At 37.7% G+C, this 25,152-nt stretch overlaps 4 protein-coding genes across 14 annotated transcripts; 2 read left to right on the plus strand and 2 right to left on the minus strand.

Annotated features, from left to right (window-relative positions):
* Positions 1-289: 289 nt before the first annotated feature.
* Positions 290-8,925, minus strand: LOC148842630 (ubiquitin-conjugating enzyme E2 PEX4-like). Of its 2 annotated transcripts, XM_088958970.1 has the most exons (7): positions 8,787-8,925; positions 8,340-8,392; positions 8,016-8,135; positions 7,790-7,918; positions 7,542-7,671; positions 1,743-1,827; positions 290-1,399 (listed from the first exon to the last, which is right to left on the minus strand). In XM_088958970.1, the coding sequence occupies exons 2-7, from the start codon at positions 8,343-8,345 to the stop codon at positions 1,378-1,380; spliced, it is 492 nt and encodes a 163-aa protein (XP_088815096.1). In that variant the 5' UTR covers positions 8,346-8,392; positions 8,787-8,925; the 3' UTR covers positions 290-1,377. The 2 variants fall into 2 exon arrangements, with proteins under 2 accessions (XP_088815096.1, XP_088815097.1); XM_088958971.1 differs by lacking the exons at positions 290-1,399; positions 1,743-1,827 and adding an exon at positions 5,617-5,852.
* Positions 8,908-14,856, plus strand: LOC148842631 (uncharacterized). The gene is made up of 3 exons (XM_088958972.1): positions 8,908-9,275; positions 9,366-9,484; positions 14,637-14,856. Exons 1-3 carry the CDS (start codon positions 8,977-8,979, stop codon positions 14,654-14,656), a joined length of 438 nt encoding a protein of 145 aa, XP_088815098.1. The 5' UTR covers positions 8,908-8,976; the 3' UTR covers positions 14,657-14,856.
* Positions 14,857-15,559: 703 nt separating this feature from the next.
* LOC148842632 (protein CURVATURE THYLAKOID 1C, chloroplastic-like) lies at positions 15,560-18,757 on the minus strand. Of its 9 annotated transcripts, none has more exons than XM_088958838.1 (6): positions 18,624-18,757; positions 18,385-18,505; positions 17,642-17,736; positions 16,244-16,306; positions 16,089-16,126; positions 15,560-15,905 (listed from the first exon to the last, which is right to left on the minus strand). In XM_088958838.1, exons 2-6 carry the CDS (start codon positions 18,482-18,484, stop codon positions 15,851-15,853), a joined length of 351 nt encoding a protein of 116 aa, XP_088814964.1. In that variant the 5' UTR covers positions 18,485-18,505; positions 18,624-18,757; the 3' UTR covers positions 15,560-15,850. The 9 variants fall into 9 exon arrangements, with proteins under 9 accessions (XP_088814964.1, XP_088814963.1, XP_088814965.1 ...); XM_088958837.1 differs by having other exon boundaries at positions 18,385-18,542; XM_088958839.1 differs by having other exon boundaries at positions 18,385-18,488; positions 18,624-18,749.
* Positions 18,758-19,209: 452 nt separating this feature from the next.
* Positions 19,210-24,560, plus strand: LOC148842633 (proteinaceous RNase P 1, chloroplastic/mitochondrial-like). Of its 2 annotated transcripts, XR_016103503.1 has the most exons (8): positions 19,210-21,072; positions 21,217-21,306; positions 21,383-21,564; positions 21,727-21,847; positions 22,159-22,291; positions 22,444-22,512; positions 22,753-22,882; positions 24,058-24,560. XR_016103503.1 is itself a non-coding variant. In XM_088958836.1 (7 exons), the coding sequence occupies exons 1-7, from the start codon at positions 19,258-19,260 to the stop codon at positions 24,309-24,311; spliced, it is 2,661 nt and encodes an 886-aa protein (XP_088814962.1). In that variant the 5' UTR covers positions 19,210-19,257; the 3' UTR covers positions 24,312-24,560. The 2 variants fall into 2 exon arrangements, 1 of the variants encoding a protein (XP_088814962.1); XM_088958836.1 differs by lacking the exon at positions 22,159-22,291.
* Positions 24,561-25,152: the final 592 nt, after the last annotated feature.

Raw genomic sequence — 25,152 nt, forward strand, 5'->3', positions numbered from 1 at the left:
ACACATGCATGGGTTTCTCTCATACCATTTTTGTGCGAGCCATTCCGATCAATCTATCTCCTCCAGTTGTATCTGAAGCCATTATTGCTGTTTTGGAAAGTATAAAGTTCGCCATTTTCATGGGTCTCTCTCATACCATCTTTGAAGGTGATAATGAATCAATTATCAAACTCTTGTTGGAGAATGCCAGGAATACCCCTTAAATGCATATTCTAGTTCTAAGATATAGTCGCCTAGTCGAGCTCGAGCATGCTACTGAACTTGTACAAAAACGGAACCACAAAAATGATAGACTCCAACTGTTGTTCATTCATTCCTCTAGATCCAGTTCATCTAACCGTTGCACACCAGTCCGATGAAAAAAACGCTAGGCACATTACAGTTTTGCACCAACTATCCTCAACATATGAGAATTTTGAAATTTCAAAGAATACAGAAAACAATGTGCATAAGTGCAAATATGTGTAAAGTGTAATACAGTGAACAAAAATGGATGTGCCTAGTATTATTCTGTTACTAGCAGATTTGGACTCCCAAACCATCAAAGTCTCCTGTTCATGCATATCTCATGCCCCCATGGCATAAAGAAATGACCTGCTTTTCTTCTCCTGATGGCATGCACGGCATGTTGCCCAGATTGCAAACTTGCAGTTGTTCCCAAGCATGAGAGGCAAATATTCGGCCAAAGTATTGTAGGATTTAGAGTTGAAATTCTCCCACCCCCTTTGCAATGAAAGTTGAAGCAAAAAGAACCAGCTGCAAATGATTCATGATTGTATACCTGCATCACACTGCTAGCAATGCTCGTAATTTAGAAGAGTTCTGATGTTGTCCAATGTAGTAAACTGCATTTTGGATTTTCCATGTGTTTGAATGCCACCCTCTTTACACCAAGAGTTCCTTCTGCTTTTTCTCTCCCCAACACACCCCCACTCCCCTCAATCCTTTTTTTATACCTAATTATGAATATTTCTGTTATGGAAAAACCCAAGAAAACATATTTGAATGGAAACCCAAATACAAGTAGAACAGAGGTAAAGAGAAGCAAGCACAGAGAACACACAGATAAATTAATGTGGCTCAGCTTATAGCGCACGGGTGAAGGAGTAGTAGAAATCCACTATGCAATCAGCAATGGAGAAGAAACAGAGTTGTGCACTCACAACCTCACTCCCAGAAAACCCTAAACCCCAAAATACACCCAATGTCTATCTCTTCTCTCACAAGACAAAGACTAAGTATACAAGAGAGAAAACCCCCAAAAATACGTAACTCTTACTCTTTGCATTCGGTTCGGACCTATAAGCTGAATATGGATCGGGTCCATACCCCCCCGGCACCCCAAATGGTGATTTGTGGTGGGCTACAGGCTTGGACCTAGTCCCCCACGAAAAGAAATCTGCAACAAGAACTCAATATTATATTGTATCAGAATGTCATGGCAACGATAAAATGGATTAAAATGTTCATATTTGCCATCACAGAATTGGAAAAGGTGATGATTCTGGAAGAAACTGCTAGAGAGTCCAATTTCAAACACTGCCTCTCTTAAAATTCAGATTATACTTGAGTTCCATTCTTTAAGCACAGAGTTATTATAGAAATGAAACAACCAAGTGCAGTTTTTGATTTGAGAATTTAAACAAACAACGTTAGAGTTCATCAAATAAGTCACAAGACATCCAGGTGAACTTGAAGTGATAATAAGCCATGACAACAGACATTTCCTTTCATCAATTTACCTTTTCTTTGGCATGGCTGCAAGCCTAGTATACATCCTTGCCATGGACTGATATCCCCTAACATCACCAGAACGCAGAAGATTGCCTGCAAATAAGTGAAGCAGATTAATGAATTACAGAGCATTAGGATAGAACCGACTTTTTCTTTTGTTGGTCCCTTAAGTCCTAAGAGGTTACACTAATCATTTGGCAATTATCTACCCCCCGCCCAAAAAAATAATAATCAGATTTTTCCAATTTGAAATCTTGCAAATCAAATAAAAGAAACTGCATTTCCCTCAATCCGAGGTTAATATTGCTTTTGATTTTATCCATTTTCCAGTGAGATAAACCAGTTAGAATAAAACAAACAATAAGTCTACTGAACTGTAGATAGATTATTGTCTTCTAATCTTTTCACTTTCTATTCTTAATATTACAATTAAATGGCTATATTATACATTTGATTGGCAAAAAACCAATTACAAAACTAATGCAAAAAAGCTCTAACAGCTCTAGTATAATAGTCTTCTGTCTTGAAAGGATTATTTATTTTCAGTTTGGGGCATGCTGGGGGAGAGATTGTGTCATCACTGTAAATTATTAAAAAGAACTAGATCATATTTCAAGTTGCAAGAATGTGGTACAATAGCCTTCCAAGAACATGCTATTAAATGAATATAAATGATGTTGCAACAACTGACAAATCCAGTTGGTCAGATCAACACCATAGCTTAGAGAAGATAAAGCTCCATTATATGATGATGCCATGGATTTTCAATATTAATTAAAAAACATCAGAAAGTTATATATATGTAGCGAAATATAGAGGGTGAGAGAAGAAAATATTTTCTTTGTTCCATTTTAAAACACATTGAGCATACAACTTAAATAAGAAAAGATAGGAAAGGCTAACCCTAGAATCTCTCACAATCAGGGATTGACTAATTCTTTCCCTTAATCCTAGGATATGACTTTCCTAAATTTATTCAATCAAATCCTAACTTTCCTAATTTACCGACACTCCCCCTCAAGTTGGTGCAAAGATATCTATCATGCCCAACTTGCTAACTTGAAGCTCAAATGGCTGTCTCAAAAAGCCCTTAGTCAAAACATCTGCAACTTGCTGTGTGGTTGGTACAAACGGAGTGCAAATTATTCCCTCTTCAAGCTTCTCCTTTATAAAGTGTCTGTCAATCTCAACATGTTTCGTTCTGTCATGCAGAACCGAATTATGAGCGATGCTGATAACTGCCTTGTTATCACAACACAATTTCATAGGAAAACTCACTGGTCTCTTAAGATCTACTAGAGCCCTCTTTAGCCAAAGAACCTCACACACTCCTTGAGCCATTGATTTGAGCCTCAGCACTACTTCTAGCAACTACACTTTGCTTCTTACTCCTCCAAGTAACTAAGTTGCCCCAAAGAAACGTGCAGTACCCCGAAGTTGACCTTCTATCAATAATCGAACCTGCCCAATCCACATCCATATACACCTCAACCCCTCTCTTCTCATTTCTCTTGAAGAAGAGTCATTTTCCTGGTATGCCTTTTAGATACCTAAGAATTTGATACACAGCTTCAAGATGTTCTTCGTACGGGGAGTGCATAAATTGACTCACCATGCTCATAGCGAAGGCAATATCAAGACGTGTATGTGACAAGTAAATCAATCTTCCAACCAGTCTTTGGTACCTACCCGTATCTACTGGAACCCCATCTTTAACTTCTCCAAGCTTAGCATTAACTTCTATCGGAGTGTCTGAAGGTTTGCAACCACTCATTCCAGTTTCTTTCAAGAGATCTAGAATATACTTTCGTTGCGAAACGACAATGCCCTTCTTTGATCTTGCCACTTCCATTCCAAGAAAGTACCTTAGCTGGCCCAAGTCTTTAATCTCGAATTCCTTGGCTAAGCTCTGCTTCAGTCTGCTCATCTCTTCTATATCATCTCCAGTCAAGATTATGTCATCCACGTAGACAATCAAAACAGAGACCTTGTCTTTGGTGGATCTCTTTGTGAAAAAAGTATGATCAGATTATCCTTGACTATATCCTTGACTTTTAACAAACCTTGTGAATCTTTCAAACCATGCTCTAGGAGACTGTTTAAGTCCATATAGAGACTTTTTTAGCTTGCATACCTTAGTTCCAAACTTCTCAGTGAAACCAGGTGGAGGCTCCATATATACTTCTTCCTCCAAGTCTCCATTCAAAAAGGCATTCTTCACATCCAGCTGATTCAGTGGCCAATCAAGATTAGCTGCAACAGATAAGAGTACTCGAACTGTATTTAGCTTCGCCACTGGAGAAAAGGTCTCAGAGTAGTCCACTCCATATGTCTGAGTAAAGCCTTTAGCTACTAGGCGAGCCTTGTATGTCTCCAAGGATCCACCTGAGTTGTACTTCAGAGTAAACACCCATTTACAACCAGCAACTGTCTTCCCATCCGGCAAATCCACTTTCTCCCAAGTAGCATTCTTTTCCAAAGCTCTCATCTCCTCAAAAATAGTTTATTTCCACTCAGGAACATTTAGAGCCTCCTGGATACTGTTAGGAATGGATACACTAGACACTTGTGAAATAAAGGCACAATATGAAGGTGAAATATTTTTGTAAGATACAAAATTTGACAGAGGATGTTTTGTACAAGGCCTAACACCTTTCCTAAGAGCAATGGGGAGATCAAGCTGACTAGAAGAATTTGACTCAGAATTAATTACCTAGAGGAATATTTTCAGGAACTTTTGAAGAATTATCATGAATTTCATGATCCAACCTCTGATCAGATTCTTGTTGATGCTGCGGAATAGTGCCTCTCCTTTTCTATGCTAGATATTCCTTCGAATATACAAGACCTTTATACCATTTCACACACATCTTTGTTGTTTCAGCTTTTTCATTTTGAGATGGCATTACCAAAGGTTGTTCATTGGTAGACTCAAACATTTTCAATATTTAATTCATTTGTTTCCACTAATTTTGTATTTTCTGCCTCTCTTTCGGTGACCGGTTGTGAGGAACATCATTATGGACAAATTCAAACATTAAATCAAAACCATCTAAAAAACCATTTTCACTAGTGTTGCTCTCCCCCTGAAGATGGGAGTTGCTATAGTATGAGGTTCCTTCAAAGAATGTGACATCCATAGACACAAGCATCTTTTTCAAAACTGGATCAAAGCATTTGTAACATCTCTGATTAGTGGGATAGCCTACAAAAATACATTTATGTGCTTTTGGATCAAGTTTTGAACATTCAAGATCATGGTTATGAACAAATGCCACACTTCCAAAAATTTTTAAGGGAATGTTTGTCACTAGCCGAGAGTTTGGAAAACAGTCAGTGAAAACTTGTATGGGTGTTTTAAAATTCAAAATTCGTGTAGGCAGTCTGTTAATCAAATAAGTGGTTGTTAAAACTGCTTCCCCCCAAAGATACTTAGGAACCTTAGTTTTAAAACTTAGAGCTCTAACAACTTCAAGGAGATGTTTATTTTTCCTTTCAGCCACCCCATTTTGTTGAGGTGTATTATTACACAAACTTTGGTGTACAATTCCTTTCTCAGCAAAAAATTCCCTAACACATTGTTAAAAAAATTCATTTCCGTTATCACTTCGAAAAATTTTAATCTGAGTCTGAAATTGTGTTTGAACCATGTTGTAGAAATTTTTGAACACAGTTTCAGCATCAGATTTCTCTTTCAAAAGGAAAACCCAAGTGACCCTAGTATGATCATCAATAAAAGTAATGAACCAACGTTTTCCAAAAAGAGTTGTCACTCTAGAAGGACCCCGAACATCACTGTGAATCATGGTAAATGGTTTTGATTTTTTATATGGTTGAGACGAAAAAGCAGCACGATGATGTTTTGCTAATTCACAAGATTCACACTGGAAAACTGAATGATTTTTATTCATGAATAACTTGGGAAATAAATGCTTTAAATATTGAAAGCTATGATGTCCTAATCGATAATGCCATAACAAAATTTCATTGTCACTAGAAACAGAAATAGAATTGAAACAAGTCTGTCGGTCTTTCCTTCCAAAGGTTGATCCTTTATTAAAGAGGTAGAGGCCACCATCTTGTTTAGCACCCCCAATCATCTCCCCCGAGGTTAAATCCTGAAATTCACAATGAAAAGACCAAAAATTAACTCGACAATTATGATCAAGGGTTAGACAGACAAGAGATTGCATGATAGGTTAGGAACACGCAGAACATCTTTAAGGTTTAGAAAGAGAAATAGACACCGTTCATTTCCCAGCAATAGTAGCAAAGGAACCATCTGCAATTTTAACCTTTTGATTCCCTGCACAAGGTGTATATGAAGAAAAGAATTGTGAAGTGTCGGTCATATGATCAGTGGCACCTGAATCTAATATCCAGGAGCCATTAGACTTGGTACAAGCAATGGTTGCAGTGAAAAAATTACCTAACTGAGCTAGAGAACAGGATGGATTAGAATTTCCTAAAGATTGAGATTGAAAGATTTTATATAAGTGCTCTATTTGTTCCTTCGTGAAAGGAAGAGACTCTGAGGATGATTGCTGCCCTGGATCCGAATTGCTCACTTGAAACGCACGGACATCTCCCCCTGACTTGTTGTCACTGCCTGGTTTTTTCTTCCAACCCGCCAGTTTCCCGTGCAGTTTCCAGCAGGTTTCCCGAGTATGCCACGACTTTCTACAGTGGTCACACCAAGGCCTCTGCTTTCCTCCTCGTCTATCTCCTTCTAAGTTTGCACCTCGGGTCACAAGAGAAGACCCCTCATTCTCTTTTTTTGTTTTACTAACATTCTTCAACATCACTTGCCGCCGTGCTTCTTCTCTACGCACTTCCGGAAAAACTTCTCTCATAGTCGGCAAGGGCTTTCGCCCTAAGATACGTCCCCGAACCTCATCGAGTTCTTTATTCAAACCAACCAAGAAAACAAATACCCGACCTCTTTCTATCTTCTTTTTGTACCGAGAACTATCACTCGGACTTTCCCATTCTTCTTCTTCAAATAAATCCAACTCCTGCCAAACAACCATCATCTCATTATAATAAGTTGTTACTTCACATCCACCTTGCTGCATCTTCCACATTCGGGTATTCAATTCGAACAATTGTGAATGATTGTCCAAATCCGAATAGGTTTCCCTAACTGCTTCCCACACATCGCGAACCGTCGATAGGAACATGAATGGTTTTCCAACCACCGGATCCATAGAGTTGATCAACCGGGCGGTAACCATCGAATTTTCAGAACGCCACTGCCTGTACTTTGGATCATCAGTGGCTGGCGGTTTTACTTCGTTGTTCAAATAGCCGAGTTTCCCTTTGCCGTCGATCACCAACCGCACGAACTGAGACCACTCAAGATAATTTTTGCCATTCAATTTGTGAATGGTAATTTGAAGAGAATTCTCAGAAAGAGAAGCAACCACTGGCTGAACACTCCCTCCGAAGACGTCACACCGCTGGTAGCATCCAAAGAGGGTGAAACGGAGCCAACCATGGCGGCCTTAAAATTCATGATCGAACCCTAAGGCTCTGATACCATGTAGCGAAATAAAGAGGGAGAGAAAGAAGAAAATATTTTCTTTGTTCCATTTTAAAACACATTGAGCATACAACTTAAATAAGAAAAGATAGGAAAGGCTAACCCTAGAATCTCTCACAATCAGGGATTGACCAATTCTTTCCCTTAATCCCATGATATGACTTTCCTAAATTTATTCAATCAAATCCTAACTTTCCTAATTTACCGACAATGTATATATATATATATATATATATATATATATTATAAATATTCACTAATCTACCTGAATCACAATTGAGTGGACTGTCAGGCTCAGGATGGGCCATCAAAGCAATTATAGCCCTGCAAACAGACTGGAGCGTCCATGCCGGGCTCCATGCATTCTTCAAGATATCCAAGCAAATCTCTCCTGTCTGCAACAAAGGAGAAGAAATATGGTTCAACCAAATTAATAACATATATTCAAAATCTTGCTTCTAAGTTTTGTTTAGTTCAACAGAAATGTATTGCCAAAAAGAAAAATATCCATACCTTAAAACACACATTCGGATGGAATATTTTTGTCAGGAATAGCACTTGAGGAGGTTGCAAGGGATAGTGATCAGGAATGGCAAATGCAAGTTGAAATACACCACCTTCATGAGGGGTTTCTGATGGTCCCTACATCCAAAACAAAGCCATAGTTAAAGGCAAAAAAAGAACAATGGCAACAGTATGATATTGATATAACACATTCATCCATCATCACAGGTCTTACTTTAATAAGAGCAGTCCATTTAAATATGTTTGTATCATCGCAGACTAATTGAATGTCTGAATCAATTGCTTTCTCTCGTTGCACCTCTTTGTATTCCTTAAATAGCCTTGTTCTTGATGCCTATATAAGAAACGGAATTAAACAACTAAAATATAAAAATTTATGAACAGGGGAAACTTGCTCATGTGATAAGACATCTTCTTACCTTAGTATAAAGCTAATAACTATTACCACAAGTTTAAGACCTTTACATCATATAGCTGAAAATACACAGGGAAATACAAAGAAAAAAAAATTCTAATTCTGATTGATATAGTTACTGACCTGCATTCTGACGAATTACATACGTGTCCAAAATTCAGAATTTGATCTTAGAGCTGCATAAGGAGAAAATGTTCGCGGAGTATTAAATGATGAATTATATGAACAAAATAATGCCTTGTATTCTTGAAACAGATACCAGAAAAAGGATTCTATTAACGATTAATCAATTCGTCACAACAAACACAAAATTGCAGAAGAAGATCGACTCAGCTTTGCAAGAAAGTGATTTTAATTGCATAATTACTTGAATAAAAAAAACAATGGAACTAAAATTGCTACAAGAAAGTGACGTGAAAGTTTAGATCTCCAGACACACACACAAACACACACACACAAAAAAAAAAAGAACAACGTTGCGTCCAGTCGACGAGTCGTGCAATTCGATGAACAAAGGACAGTTCTGAGCGAATAAAAAAGAAAGAAAATCTGCAAAAGTTGAAACCTGACCTGAAAACCCTTGCAAACGAGCCACACTAAGGGAAAGAGAAACCCGTCAACTCCAAGGCTTCAGAGTACCAAGACGTGATTCGAGAAGAGAACAGGGGTTAATGTGTTATGACGATGATTGTCGGGTCTGAAGATTCGCGGTTTTCAGTCTTTATAACTCGTCACAGGTTGGAAGTGCGTTATTACTGAAATGCCCCACTTTATAGAGGTCGACGTGCACATGTGCATCAAGCGCACATTCGTGACTTTCACAGCTTTCATAGTAGAACACTGGAACCATTCGCTTGAAATTAACAAAAGGTGCTTAAACCCTTGGAAGGCTGTGTCTAAGATGTCTGCTCCAACCATTCTCGCGAGGTTATCTACTCGTTCTCCATCTCTGGTTCGCAAACTCTATAAGAATGAGATCTCACCTGCAATTTCTTCATTCAAGTCGAGCTCTCAGTCTCAGGTTTCTGCCTCTGCAAAGCGCATTTATGGGACTTCAAGGTAGGATTTTTTAACAGCAGTCCTGATGCTTTGTCCAAGACTTCAATTTCTATTTCTTCGTTGACTTTGATTCCATGTTTGGTCTGGTAGATTACCGTTGGAGTTGAGCAGCTTGGTATCAATGATGCCTTTGCATAGCGCAATCGCTTCAGCTCGTCTGAGATCGAGCCTGTCGATAGAATCACAGAGCTGGGGATTGATTCCTCAAGGTGTGCTTAGTTACTATTTATGTCATTTTTCGTTTTTCTTCATGCGTATACTGCTTCATTTTTCCGTTTACCTTTCATGCTCAACTTTATTGACCGGCATTTCTAGTTTCTTGGTTTCTTACGATGTAAGTTTTTCACTCAAAGTAAAATTATATCGCAATTCAAGAATTTTCTCGTGTAATCCTTATTCCGTGATAGTAACTGTTTCAGTTGCAATCAAGTCTTGCATTCTTATAGCCAGTTCTTCTCATGGAACAGATAACTTATTATAGTACCATAGTCTCTACTTACATTGGAACATTATAAAGAAAATCAGATAAATTGTTTGTTTGTTTGTATTGGAATGTCAAGAGCTGCTTAAATATGATTCAGTTATCCGATACAATCCTCAAAATTAACCGCAGATAAGATAATGAAAATCAGCCCAAGTCCCATGGAGAAGTCTATGCTCCAAATCGAAAGTGTATAATTTTAGTGATAATTCTTAATGAAGAAACATGAAGAGCATTATCCTCGAGAAAAGTTTTTGAGAGAATAAGTTGATTTATTGCTTTCACAATGGGTATTTAAAAATATTCAGAATATTGTAAAATCATGCCACCAAATCAATTAGAAATTGAAGCTTGAATATATACAATGCTCTATCATGAGTGCCCATAAAATATGAATTTCCTAAACTCCATTTTTTTTGATAAATAATTTCCTAAACTCGATTATGTTATTGGATTTTTAACTATCATGCTTGAATCTGACATATCTCTTCCTTCCTTTGTTATTGATGCTTTTCTACTTTGGATATTTATGATGGAATGCATCTAAATAAACACATGCTATTGCATGATTGGAAATTAATATTTATTGTCCAATCATCAATGTATAATGTGGCCGTATGTTAGTAGTGGTTAGCCGGAGTCCCCATATCTCAAGATTTTGAGACCAGTTGAATCTGACTCCTAAGGGGGCGTTCTTTTTCTGGATTTTGAGAGGGGGAAAGTTGGTCAATGGGGTTTTGATTCCCATTGACCAAGAATCCCATGTAAATTTTTCAGATTTATGTGGGGAGCAGGGAAAGTTTATTTTCTTGGTATCACTTACTTGGAAAATAACTTACCTGGGTAAGTGATACCCATCTCCTAGGTGAGTAAATAACTTTCCCACCTAAAGGGAAAGTTGCTAACACTTGAATGGGACAAAAATGCCCCTTTTAATAATGGATTTTTATGGCTAAAATGGCCATTGCCTTATTTACATTGGAAATAAAAGAACATGGGTAAATGGACTTACCTGGGTAAGTCTTTCCTGAGAAACACTTACCCGGGTAAGTGCATTTACCCGGGTAAGTAACATACCGAAAAGCAAACAGGGCCTAAATACATACCCACACCCAACAAGTCATTGATACTCTAATAAGGGTCTTTTGGGGTTTTGATTAGTTTCAGGGGGTAGGCAGGCCTAAGACTGACCCTTGACCAATTTTGGAAAAACAGAGAAAAAAAACTAAAACAAAATTATGGTAAGTCAAAACACCCGATATGTGCGGATCAGGTGTATTGATACTTTGAATCTTACCTGCACCAAAGTTCATATGACATAGAAGTTGTTAGATTTCTCTCTTTATTTTATTCCACTTTCCCTAGCTCTTCTTAGAGTGCTGATTTTTTTTTCCTGATCATCCCTTCTTACTGATATACCAGGTGAAGTATTATAAGATGTCAAAACATTTTTTTGGAACAATTCTATAATTATGTTACTTGTTTGCTCCACACCATTGAACATTAGGTTTTAGAGAGTTCATCTGACTTCTCCAAATTGCATAAAGGTCATACATGGTTTTGTCTTTCAAAACAAAAATAACTGCCACATAAAAAAATAATATGATATTTTTAAAACAAAATCATGCACTTATTAAAAAAACAAGACCATGCATATTGGTGAACACACTCTTAGTGTGTGATAAGATATTAGCAGCACTGAAGCACTGAGAGCTTTATTTATGCTAAAATTGTCAGAGGCTAGGTCCGTATCCAGTCTGCCTCTCCGAACACCCTGGATGGTCAGGACCAGTATTAGGTAACAGCCTTTCTTATAGTTTATAGCAGCAGCATCATTCTTGGTTGTCCTATTTTAATTTGCATGAAGGTATAAATTGTTCCTTCCAATGGCTGTTTTGTAAACACCTTGGGGTATGTAATGCTGGGGCAGTGAAAAGATTTATTGTCACTTTTTGTCTTTGTAGTGGACCTTATAGCGATAAAAGATACCAGTGAAGTACTGGCCTGGCCCATGTTACTGGGACACTTAATGAAGTAGAGGCACTAAGTTCCTAAGTTTAATATACTTGCACACTAGTCTCGTTTGGTTTTTCTTTTGGGATAAGTGGACTGCAATCCACCTCAGAAATCTGAAATTGCAGCCCCCTCCTAGTCTACTAGTAGCCCCCCCCATAAACTGCATCCTGCCCGTGAATTTGGAATCAATCCACAGGCAGAATTCATCTGACCTGTACTGTGGGGATCAGATTTCTGAGGTGGACTGAACTATAAAAATCCCTTTTCTTTTCTGGTCAATTTTGCTTCATATTAAACAATTTTCATTTCTTTTAATGGGTTGCATCAAATAGGGCCTGGAATGTAAATAGATAATAAGCCATAAAGCTTTTGTTGATCTTGACTCTTGAGACTCCTAGATAATGAAAGAGAGGACTATGATAGAATGGCAGCTTTACTCAATTTGGTATGCAACAAGTTTCTCAAAAAGTTGCAGCCATAGATGGTGTCTGTTTTTTTAAAGAGTAAAAGGAAAATTTTCATTATCAAAAAGGAAAATACAATCCGAGAGGTGTCAAGATGACAGCTCACCAATACAAAACAACAGCATACTAAAGAACAGAGAATTGTTCAGTATGACAAACTTGAATTTCGAGGACATTCTAAAAATTTTCCCCCATATCTGATCAACTATTTCGATCCAATTCTAGAAGCACTGATACTCAGTCCGCCACCATATTCCAACCAGGGCCGCAAGTACCTCAAAGCTTTTGACTTATCTTCGAAACATCTTCTATTTCTTTCTATCCAAAGGACGCGGCATAGAAAAAAGACAAGCTGCTCCAAACTGGCCTTCCTTTCCTACTACCTTTGATCCATCCTCACCTCATCCTTACCCCCTCTTCCTAAGTTCCTAGTTACCTTACAAATTTGGGCTTCAACCCCTCAGAAGTCCTCACCCAGCACCACCACCTCACCCCCTTCTTTGTCCCATTGAGGACCAAAAGATACGGTACGATACACCTGATACAGGGTGTATCGTATTGATACTTTGAACCTTGGATGCAAGTTAATGCACCTCTTGTTTTGGGGATTAGACATCTAGGTTGTTATTGTGCCTTTAGTAAGAAAAGTAGCAAATTGTATGGATATTGAAATCAATAATATTTATGATGGATGCAGAGCATATCCATATGTGAGTGCATTGTCCAATTAACTGGACCCCGAACTTGACCTGAAAATAAGTATAGCCTCATGTTCCTTACTTATCTTCTTAGAAAGAGACCAAGCACCAAAATTTTTTGTACGGTTAGAAAACTTTTGCAAGCAAATCCATCAAAAAAAAAAAAAAACTTTTACAAGCAAAGATCACATGATTTAGGCATGATTTAAGAGAGTTGTGACCAACATATGGAAAGTATGAAGGTCTGTAATGAGAATATCTATTCTTCTTCTTCTTCTTCTTCTTCTTTGAGAATGAAGGTAAACTATTGTATTGCTCAAAAAGCAACCAAAGTCTGCACAACAAAGACCTATGCAGTGTCCAAGCCAAACCTGTACATCTTATATTATGTGTATCCTGTGTGCATAGATACAAAAAGAGAGTCAAATTCAAAAAAATAACTAAATGGACAATTCCTGAAAAATCTGTGTTCCTACTACCTACCCCAAAAACCTTTCAGCAAGTTTTCTTCCATGGTAAATTTATTTACGAACAGTCTTTTGTTTCTCTGTTCAGATTGTCCAAACCACTATGGAACTATAGCAGGTCCTACACCCCAAATAACCTTGCCATCTTTTGATAAACCTATTATGTGTATCCTGTGTGCATAGATACAAAAAGAGAGTCAAATTCAAAAAAATAACTAAATGGACAATTCCTGAAAAATCTGTGTTCCTACTACCTACCCCAAAAACCTTTCAGCAAGTTTTCTTCCATGGTAAATTTATTTACGAACAGTCTTTTGTTTCTCTGTTCAGATTGTCCAAACCACTATGGAACTATAGCAGGTCCTACACCCCAAATAACCTTGCCATCTTTTGATAAACCTTTCAGCTGCCAACCCCATAACACAGCCAATAAATTTTCTAGGAAGTAAAACTGAACTTCAAACAGCCCCAAAAATATTCCCTTAGGCTTCTTGCAACTCTACAGTGAGTCAACAAATGGTCTGAATCTTTTGAAGCTTCTCCACACTTTATACACCTTCTGGGCAACAGTCTCAGACCTCTCCTTGCCAAGGCATCCTCTGTTAAACATCTACCCAACTCTGCCACCCATAACAAAAAAAGCAGATTTTGGAGGGATTGCAGTGTTCCCCACTTTAGCTTCTGGGAAGCCCCTTAATTTTAGAAACTGATATTCTTTGGTTTCTATGCAACGAGGAAATTGAAATTTGTTACAGAAAATAGTCAGCTGTAGGAGAAAGAATGTCTATAGGAGGTTGACTCTTTATATGCTTTAGTTATGAATGCAAACCTGGTATGTTGGAATAAAAAGCTGAATGTGTTTGGACCGGTGTTTTGTCTCTGATTTGGTGATGACATATCATAGATTTATAGATAAGACGGTAAGCCTGGTCCGAGTGTTGTCAATTGAAAATGTGATACAAGTTTTGTGATAATAAAAAAAAAAAAAGGGGAGGATCCTAATTGATGTAGTATTGTAGTATGTGCGCATAATAAACTAAAGGTGGATGAGTACGGTAGCTCAAAAAAGTTAAAGAATCACTTTTCTTTGGGTTTTTATATGGTTATAATGGTTAGAAGTGCGTTAAAATGGGGAGGGAATATTTTATCAGTTTATCTGTGTACAAAACAATGTGGGGATTGTAAATGTTGGCTATTTTCATCTATTTTAATCTTTGCTTTTATGCATGTTGCAGGCATCTCAATGCCTTTATGATAGCATGTCTTTTGGTGGTGGCTGTTTCACCTGGCAGATTTTATGTTAGGCGGGAATGTAAGATCCATGTTGACGACTTCACCTTTTTTTTACTTCGAATTGTAAGAACTAAACTGGCGAAGAGGATGTTCTTTGGTATTTTACATGAACATTTGGCTTTCATAAATGTTATTTAGGGCTTCGGCTCCCTAATGCATCCATCCCACTACACCCTACTCAAATTTCCTTCATTTTTAGTTAATCCTGCTCGTCCCACTCAAATGCTCTAAAAACAAAAAAAAAAAAAAACAGAAGAAATTCGCTATTCAAGAAATCAGGTGGATGAAGTTCGGCAATTGGGAGAACGAATCTTCGCACACTCGATCGAAATGAATTTCTAGATCGTAGAATTTTTTTTTTTCGTATGTTTATTGGTTTTGCACCTGTCCTGTGTTATGAACATTCCGCACTAGAGATGTCCGATCATGAAAGGTTGCAGAAAGTGAGTTACATAGATCACCCTCCTATATCCAAAACCATATTCAGCAACTGATGAGGGAAACGAGCCAGTCGGTCATGTGGGCATGCATTACCAGTATTAGTGGAATCTCCAAGGCAAGAAGCAGTAGTAGTTATGGAGCCCTAAACGTGGCGGGGCACCCACTCCCCATTGGGGACGGGGGAATCCCCGAATTTTCCCCAGCAGCCACCTAAAAATTATTTGGATAGTTTATAAATAGAATTTTAAGAATTTGAGGATATTTTAAGAATTGAATTAATATACTTTGGGGATATTTTAGAAATAAAATTATAGGATTTGGAATTTAAAAATATTTTAAAAATTAATATTAAATATAAAAATATTAGAATAAATAAACTGTGCTCCATACCTGCCCGTAAATTGGCCTAAAATTCTAAGAATGGTTTGAACAGTAAAAACCCCAAAAACATTTTACTAATTTACCATCAGATCCAGACTGCAAAATCCATGCCTACCCCATCCCAGTTCCAAACCAAAGTATTTTCCCTATCCTCACCCCAGGTCGAGAAAAACCTGGGGGGGAACATCCTACAACCAGTCAGTGGGTACCTGCTGCTGATACACATTTTAGATGCCTATTTATTAACCTGTACAGAAAACACACACACCCTCAGTTACATTAGGCCCCCAAAACCCTTCTGATTGTTTCCCAACTGTTCCATGCAGTGAACGTATTACAGGCCCAAAATATCTGATAGTGACTTGTTGACAACTCGGAATAACTCTTCCCTGTAAACAAAGACGAAATCCTATATAAGGTTCTTCACAAATATGTAAGTTAAAATTCCAAAAAAGTTCATTGAAAGCTTGGCTGTACAGTAATAACCAATGGTTTATGTTCTCCTAGTACTGGCCGCATCTAAACAAGAATCAGGATTAAGCAAAGAAACGTGAAGTTAAAAATCTTCTTACCGATCTGGTTTGAATAAGAGATAACGATACATGAACCACTGGAACAATTTAAAAGAAAACAGTTTAGAGTGCAAACAATTAAGATTATAGATAGGGTTCGACTATGATACTGGAAAAAAAACTTTTAATCAATATATATTTGCCACGATACTTACCCAAGAAAACCATATGCCAATGAATTCTAGTGCATTTGGGATTAGAGGAAGTTTGTCGATGGCCTATGGGAAATAGGGAAAAGAAAATCAAAATTAAGTTGATAATCATTGAAGTGCCAATATAATAAGGTGAAAGTTAGAATTTGACAGAAGGGATATCTTTATTTATTGTTCCATTTATTTTGGAGGGGGCAGGGAGACTAATATAAAGTTACTGAATTGTTTGTGACATTACTATTTCATTGAGCCTGAGGTGATACATGGGGTATTGAGGTGACATTACTATTTCCACTAGCGCAAAGGTACACCAGATGCGATACCTAGATAGCGAATGGACAGTAATTATGTAATATGTTCACTAGCCGCTAGTGTACTTTTTCTTCACACAGACACACACACATACACACATTCCTTTATATCTCCTTCACATTCAACATAACAGGGGCTACTTCTGTCGTTTTTGTTCTTTCCATCATCTGATTCACCCACACCCATTTACATTCTCTCTGCAACTCCCTCTCACATTAATAGAAAAAGAGCTCCACCCCTTTTTACGCAAGCTATATGATTCCATTCTACATTTAATGTTTAATTGTTTCATGTTACATTGCATGAAAAGAAGTCAGGAAATATGCTAAACTTAACCAGTTCTTTTTATAAAACATGACCACCTAAGCACCTCCTAAGTTGGCTTCTAGTCACCTATGAGCGCCCCTATCATCTGGCCTTATCTTAGCCCTTGGACAACTACACCTTGTACAACCATGCAATACTTCATTTTGTTGCTTGTGCTCATGCTTAAATTAATTCTTTGAAAAGAAGAAAAGTAAAAGTAAATACCATGACAAGATTGGCAATTGCCCACAGAACTACTGCACCCGCAAATCCTAACCCAACAAGTGCAACTCGATCTTCAGACTTATCTCACTGTTTCATGGTATACATAACAAGAAAAAATAATCCATGCTTTTAATATGACTGTTATTATTTAGAAGCATATTTTCTCCTAAGAAACAGAAAAATTGCAGAATTAACTGAGTAAATGTTATAGTCTGTTGGCCATGAACTATGATAGCCAGAATCCCAGATATGACTGAAACTGTTACAAAAAGGAATTACAAGATACAGGCAACTTCCCTATCAATCACATGCTATGAAAAGCAAGAAACTCACCAAGTATGTTTTTCCAGTTTATCACAAAGAAATACCGAAGCAGCCAAAAGGGTAAGAGATAAGCTAAGGTGGACAGTCACTAATAAACCCAGGCACGTGGATGTTTCTCTTTCTCAAAATGTTTGTATGTTACAAAGGAAATGCTCAAGACCCTAAAGTAGGGGAACTAAAATGTCTTTTATTTATGCCTTTCAGAAAGAAAATCAGATGTCTTAGTGGGCTTACGAAATTTTGAACAGATTCCACAATACTCAGGGAGGATGAAGTTTCAGGGGTTTCCCCAGTAGCCTTCACAACAACCTTCAAGTGTCTCTTTTGCTCTGCAACACGAGAAAGAGAACTAATAGTGACCAGAGCTACCCAAATAAATCGTGAAACAAATTACTGGCTTCAATAATACAACATACTTTATGGTAGATATTTATTCAATTATATGGCCATGATATAAGTTCCTCAACCTAAGAACTTTCAACCACAGCTGAAACTAGATGCAAATGCAATTGAAACCCTCTTGCCAATGCTACACCATACTTGACCTAATGGAAATTATAAATAAGGCCTAAACATTTTTCATTTATATAATGTGATACGTAAGTCAAAGAACAAAGTTGTGATGAACAATTGAGCTTATGAGGCTCAAAAGTCCAGGGGGCAGGATAGCAGAAGCACCCCAAAGTCCGAATAATAGTGGACTCGTGATCCTACTTTCATGAAAGAATGCGCCTACACTGGTTAGGAGCCATTCGTAGCCATCAGGAGTGCTTTAAAGTAAGAACATTATGAACAGTACACCATGGACAGCTATATCGAGGTTGATTTTGTTATCTATCAGAAATTGCCGCACAATAAGCACCATTTTACAACTATTTCCATGATCATACGAATTATCTACAGAAGAATGTGCGTACAACAATGTGATCGAACCAAAGACCAGTTGAACTGCATCGATAAAGGAAGATCAAGCTCACCTCTGACGGCAGAAGCTGGAAGGTTCCTAACATTTCTGAACAGGGTTTTTCTTCCATGGAAGAGAAATGAGGGAGGTAGGTTTGCAATGGCTGAAGCCATACTCCTAGCAAACAATGGAAGCTGTGGAATAAATTACAAGAAAATACAATTCTTTCACCTGAAACGTACATATACAAATTTATGAAGGGAAGAAAAACTTGGATTCGAATTCGAAATGCTTGCATAGTTTAGGGTTTACCTCTTGGTTTCTGGTTTGTGAAAGGGAGAAGAGAAAGTGAGAAACCAGAGAGAAAGGGCACGAAGAGACAGCTTCTTCAGTCTAGACTCTAGAGCAAAATGGGGGCTTCATTTTTTTCAAACGTCGAGACTAATATGACCATATGTTCGTCGGAAAATAACAAGATTACCCAAAGTGGTAAGAATAGCCAAGGATGATATCAGCCGTCTGATCAAATGATCCATGACAGCCAGACCATGGTACCAGAATCGTGTGGGAAGGCCACTGGTAACTGTGGAATCGCAACAAGTAGTATATTCATTGGACACAATTTATTCCAATCAAACGGCTACGCAATTCACATCGAAATAAGGGTATTAATGTAATTTGAAATAACTGTCATGTCGTTAAATAGAAATGCATCCTCGACACCTGTAAAACCTTGTAAGAACTAATAAGAACTAAGAAATTAGGAAATGAGAGATCCAGGCAGAAGGCGAAGAACCGCGAAATGTAAGGACACAATAGGTCATTTCAACGCCTAAACAAGGGTATTTATGTAATCAGTCCTTATCCATCCACTGCAATCTAATCCAAATTCTAGACATAAAATAACCCTTTACAATATCGGAGGGAGGCCTTTCCAACGGCCAAAATGGCCTCCTTTCCCTTCGAGTCTCTTCAACCAAAAGAGCTCCACTCTATGGCTCTCTGTAAGTACCCATCAACACTAATTAGCTTTAAATCTCACTTTTGCTCTAATTTTTTCTCTGTGTCAACTCGAAAACAGACGTTTCATGAAGACTTTTCTTCAGTATTTGTAGTAAGAGCAAGTGTTAGCAACATGGATGCGAAACTGTCTGGTAGAGGACATAGTCATTCATCAAAAACCATAAGTTCTATAGCACAGAGACAAATGGGTTATGGGTTTAAGACTTTGAAGTCCAGTGACAAAAGGGTAGAAAGAAAATCAATGAAAGCTACTGTTAGTTCAGTGATGGAGGAAAAAACGGAAAGGAGGTTTGGTAAAAGTAACTATAACAGAAAAGACAGAGTTTCTAGAACAAAGCAAGAAGTGTGTTCCCAGTTTTCTTCTTTCAAGCGTAAAGATGAAAGGAGAGGTGAAAGATCTAAGGAAAATAAGAGCAATGTTTTGGTTGATAAAAAAGAGGCAGAAAACTCCAAACAGAGTAAGGGTACTAGTCAGGTAGGAGAGGAGAAGACGGCCGGGAAGTCTAATAAAAGTGAGGATGATTCATCACAAATTCCACTGAGAGTTGAGTTGGATATGTGCTCGAAGAGAGGGGATGTCTTGGGTGCAATTTCTCTTTACGACTCGGCTCAGAAAGATGGCATCAAGCTGGGTTTGTACCATTATACTGTGCTTCTTTATCTTTGTTCTTCCGCAGCTGTGGGTGTTATCCGCCCAGCTAAAAGTGGGAGTGGTAATCGTAGTTTCAAGAAATTAAACTTGATTAGTGAGTTATCAAGCGCAAACTCTGTAGTTCTGAATGAAATTGGGGAGAAGGGTAATGGGAGTTTCGACAGTACAAAGTTGAGCTTTGATCAATCTGGTAATAGTTCTGGTGCAAGTTCTGATAAATTGGCCTCCAGTTCTAGCGAGTTTCTGGTTGGATTAGTCGGAGGAAAGGCTACGGAACCAAATTCTCTGTTTTCAGATGGGTTCACCATGTCAAACGAGAGTGAAAATGACTCTGTAAGAGCAAGAGATAATCAACAAGATTGTGAAATCCGAGTCAGCGGAAATGTCAAAAAGTACGCTCTTAGGAGAGGATTTGAAATTTATGAGAAGATGCGTTTGGAAAATGTCCCTTTAAATGAAGCAGCCTTGACAGCTGTTGCTCGAATGGCTATGTCAATGGGTAATGGAGACTTGGCACTTGAAATGGTAAAGCAGATGAAGCCACTAGGTATAAACCCCAGACTGCGGTCTTATGGCCCAGCATTGTTTTCCTTCTGCAGTAGTGGAGACATTGAGAAAGCATTCACCGTTGAAGAACACATGTTGAAGCATGGGGTCTACCCAGAAGAGCCTGAATTGGAGGCACTTTTTAGGCTAAGTGTAAATGCTGGTAGAAGTGATAAGGTTTACTACTTGTTGCATAAGTTTAGGACATCTGTCAGGCAGGTCTCACCTCCTACAGCAGATTTGATCGAGCGATGGTTTAAAAGCAAGGAAGCATCAAGAATAGGGAGAAGAAAATGGGATAAAAAATCAATAATTGATGCAATAGAAAATGGAGGTGGGGGTTGGCATGGCCAGGGCTGGTTAGGTAAGGGAAAGTGGACTGTCAATAGAACATTCGTCAGAGATGATGGAGTCTGTAAAGGTTGTGAGGAGAAATTGACCACAATAGACCTCGATCCAATAGAGACCGAAAACTTTGCCAAATCAGTAGCATCTATAGCTGCAAAGAGAGAGCGGAATTCAAGCTTCCAAAAATTCCAAGTATGAAATAGTCTTCCTTAGGAAGATCTTTTTCATAGCATATATACACACACAAGCACATGCACAGAATGTCCCTCTATAGTTTCTGTTTTGTAAATTTGATCTGTGGTCTAAACATGTGAAAGAAAAACTGACCCTCTACAGAAATGGCTGGACTATTATGGACCTTTTGAAGCAGTGGTTGATGCAGCTAATGTGGGCCTTTTCAGCCAAAGAAAATTTTCACTATCCAAGGCAAGTTATTTAATGTTTGAATTTTCTTTTATTCTAGTAAGTCTTACTTGTTTTCCATTATTGGTGGAATGTTTAGGTCAATGCTGTTGTGAATGGAATACGCCAGATTCTTCCCTCAAAAAAATGGCCACTAATAGTTGTTCATAATAAGCGTATCACTGGAGACAGAATGGATCAGCCAACAAACAGAACCTTAATAGAGAAATGGAAAAATGCTGATGCACTCTATGCAACACCTACAGGATCAAATGATGATTGGTAAGTAAAATGCTCTCTCACATCTAATTACTGTGGCTAAATAGGAGAAAATCGTATAAACAAGAACTCATTTAGAAATTTGTATATGAATAATTGAATGCTCACATATTTTTAGTTATATTTCCCAACATTAAGTGGTCATGTTAATAACGTGTTCTTCAGGTACTGGTTATATGCAGCTATAAAGTTCAAATGTTTAATCGTGACCAATGATGAGATGAGGGATCATATATTTCAGCTTTTAGGAAATGATTTCTTCCCCAAATGGAAAGAAAGGCATCATGTGGGTAAACGTTTTTGTTGGTTGAAGCTTTTAACTACACTTCGGTACTTAGAATTTTATGCTAACTGAATACATAAAGTTGTGCTTACTAATTTTCTGGCAATATCATTGAGATGGATCTGAAGAATGATTTTTTTCACCGAGTATGAAGAACAAATGAGGGATGTTTTCACTCTGTTTCTCTCTTATCTTGTTTTCATTAACGCTAATTATCCCATGTGTCTTTTTTACTTGATTTGGCATTTCCTGTATTATTTATCCTTTTGTATGTTTCTGTGCTTTCTTTTCAAGAAAATATTTAATTTTCGTAGATATACTAGAACCAGCGGTATGAGATCTTCCTTCTATCATAAGTGGAAGTTTATCGATCATCAAGAATCATTTCAGTGGGTCCCATCAATAACATTGAACTGCAAGGAGCATCTGGGAACAGAAACTCATAAAGTGAATCTCTAGAATTCTTTTCTAACTGATGTTTCTTTTGTATAATTCTTTTTTAACTTATTGTTGGTATAGATTTTATTTGTATACCTTCCTAGTCCTGTTGAGATTTTAACATTCATCTCTTGAATAGGAATCCTTTTTATCTGTGGTAGGTCCATTTCAGTTTTCAGGATGGTGGGCCAGAGTTTCACATGCCACCTCCTTGTTCTGTTGTTATTCAGGTCAGAATAACTTAATGAGGCTTTCCTTTGCTGTATTTGTTAACATGGGGAAGAATTTCATGCTGATTTGCAGCAACACTAAATGTATGAGATAAAAAATGGAGTTAGTTAACTTGTTTCAACTAAAAGGATTGTAGATGGAGAAAAGAAGCAAACTCTGGATACTTTATTGCCTCCTTTATAGACATACAGATTTCTTTTGCTTCATTGATACTTATCTGTCTTTTCCTTGGAATACAGGAATCAGAGAAAGGCCACTGGCATATTCCCATAGCATCAGAACATGATTCAACAGGAGAAAGAACCTGGTTATGCATAAAACGTGCGGGCATGCATATGAGGAAGCAGGGTTCTTCCACAAGACCTAAAGGTAATCTACCAAGCTACTTGCACTCTTGTTTTTCATGTAATATAAGGAAGTAAATACAGCTTGATAGCTGAGCTACTTAGGGCCCATTTGGGAGGGCTTTGGGTTGACTGAGCTACTTTGAAGAATCTACTAAAACTAGCTTCACCAGAAAGTCAATTTCTTGGCTGAATGAAAGTGTATTTGGGCTTTCTGGGTTTTTCACCAAACATAGCTTCTATAGTTTCCATGTGGGGCCCACCTTGCAAGAAGCCACTTTGTGAAAACCCTCCCAAAACAGGCACTTAGGTGTAGGCCTGAGGTGCTTGTAAATTATTGACGTAGATCTTAGACCTAAGAATATTCTTAAAGTAATATGTTATAATATTTAGAAATAATACTTTTTATCTTTTTACAAATTAAGTTAATAATTGGATTAGAAAATGAGGACATCCCTTGGCAGTAACTGGTAAGAAACACCAGCTACATCCCTCACACGTGATGCCCTCTTCATCAGATTCAGAAGCACATATTTAAATTGGCATTGTTTGTTATTTATTTTGATAAAGATGTTCTACATGGTGAAGGTGTCTAATAAAGAATACAATACAGAAAACTTGTTTTGATTAACTGAAACATCATGTTATCTTTCTACCCAAAAGGGAAAAAACATCATGTTATCTGTAAAAATAAATCTTTTGTGCAACCTGGTTGCAGAAACTGGAAAAGGCACAGAGCTACCAGCTATGTTCATTCCAAGCCTTCCTATGAATATGCAAGTTTTAAGGCACATAGTTGCTGTCTTCCCATGTATATTCTGTATGTAATTTTCTTAATTATAAATTGGCCAGCAACCGACGTAGCAGCCCATGCATACATACACCAAAACAATTCTTCCTGTGCTTTTATGCGAATCTCTGGATACACACACCAGTCCTCATGGGCAGCAATTCCTGTAAACAATGAGTTTATGCAATCTTGGAAACTTTGCCCCGCAGACACAATGAGACCTATGAAAATACACATTACACACAAATTTGATGGTATTGTTTTATGTGTCAAACCTTGTTGACAGAATGTAGGAATTTCATAAATTCATTGTCTACTAGCATTGCTTGCTGCTCTATTAGTTTGTTGTATTTTCTTAGAGTGAAACCTTTTTAAACTAATTAGTCGCTAACCCACTTGTTTCAAAACAGAAGCAAATACTCCTCGGCTTTCCAAGGGAGGTGCAAAGGTGGATGTTAGAACCAAGAGCCCTGTGAAGCTTCCAACGTTGGATCATTGCAGTGATGAAACATTTCATGGAAATAGCAAGCTCCCACCTGAGGAGATCTACAGGAACCTAAGAAACATTTTAGCAACATCATTATCTCCAAATGACAATACAATACTATCCCAAATTGAGGCTGCTGAGAAGCTTGGTGGGTGCAGTATCGATTTTCAAATTTGATGGAAAACCCAATGCCATGTAGATCAATATGCTAACCAGTAAAAATTTTGCAAAAAAAACCCCAAGGTAGAAATATCTCTCTGCCATCACTTTTCCTTCCTTCCCATTCGTTTTAAAATGCAACGGCCAAATTCTGGTAATCGTCCATTCCTTATTGAGGTGACACGAGAGAAGTATATAATCAATTCATGTATATCTTGATGTATTTTGTAAGTTTAAGGTGATGTATATATCATTCTTTTGCTAGTATTTTATAGAGTGAAGTCTTTAGTCTTTACTTTGTTATGTTTCATAATTCATAAAGCAATGTCTGAAAATATTTTAAAAAGAAAACAAGAGTGGTAGAGTGGGCCTGAACAAATGACAACAATTGTTTTTACAATGTTGATGACCCTTTTCAATCTTTAACCAATTGGTTAAGTATTTGTTTGGCATCAATGCTGAAAACGGTGTTGTATATGTGTGGGTTGGAAGCACCATTTTTTGAGAAAATGGTGTTTTTTTTTTATTTGGAAATGTTGTTGCCAGGTAGGATGTTTCTTGGAGCAACAGCAACACCTTCTATTTGGTACCGGTGCTCCATATCTGTTTTCAGCACTAATACCCACTTTAGAAAGTTCATGTACTGCCACATCATGTTCTTGTTGGCAGCAACAAGCTCCAATATGAGAAAACGTCGAATTTCGCATTGCACTAAACCACGCCTTTTCAATTTCCAAGGCATGGTTTGATGCACTGTTTTTTATGAAAAAATGATTCCAAACATATTGACGTTTCCTGGAGCATCGATTTTTTTAACGTGGTGCTGATGTGTCATCGTTTTCTGGAGCAAACGGTATCG

The sequence above is a fragment of the Nelumbo lutea genome, chromosome 8, assembly GCF_056320005.1.
Source record: "Nelumbo lutea isolate HS-2025 chromosome 8, American lotus-T2T, whole genome shotgun sequence".
Lineage (NCBI taxonomy): Eukaryota > Viridiplantae > Streptophyta > Magnoliopsida > Proteales > Nelumbonaceae > Nelumbo > Nelumbo lutea.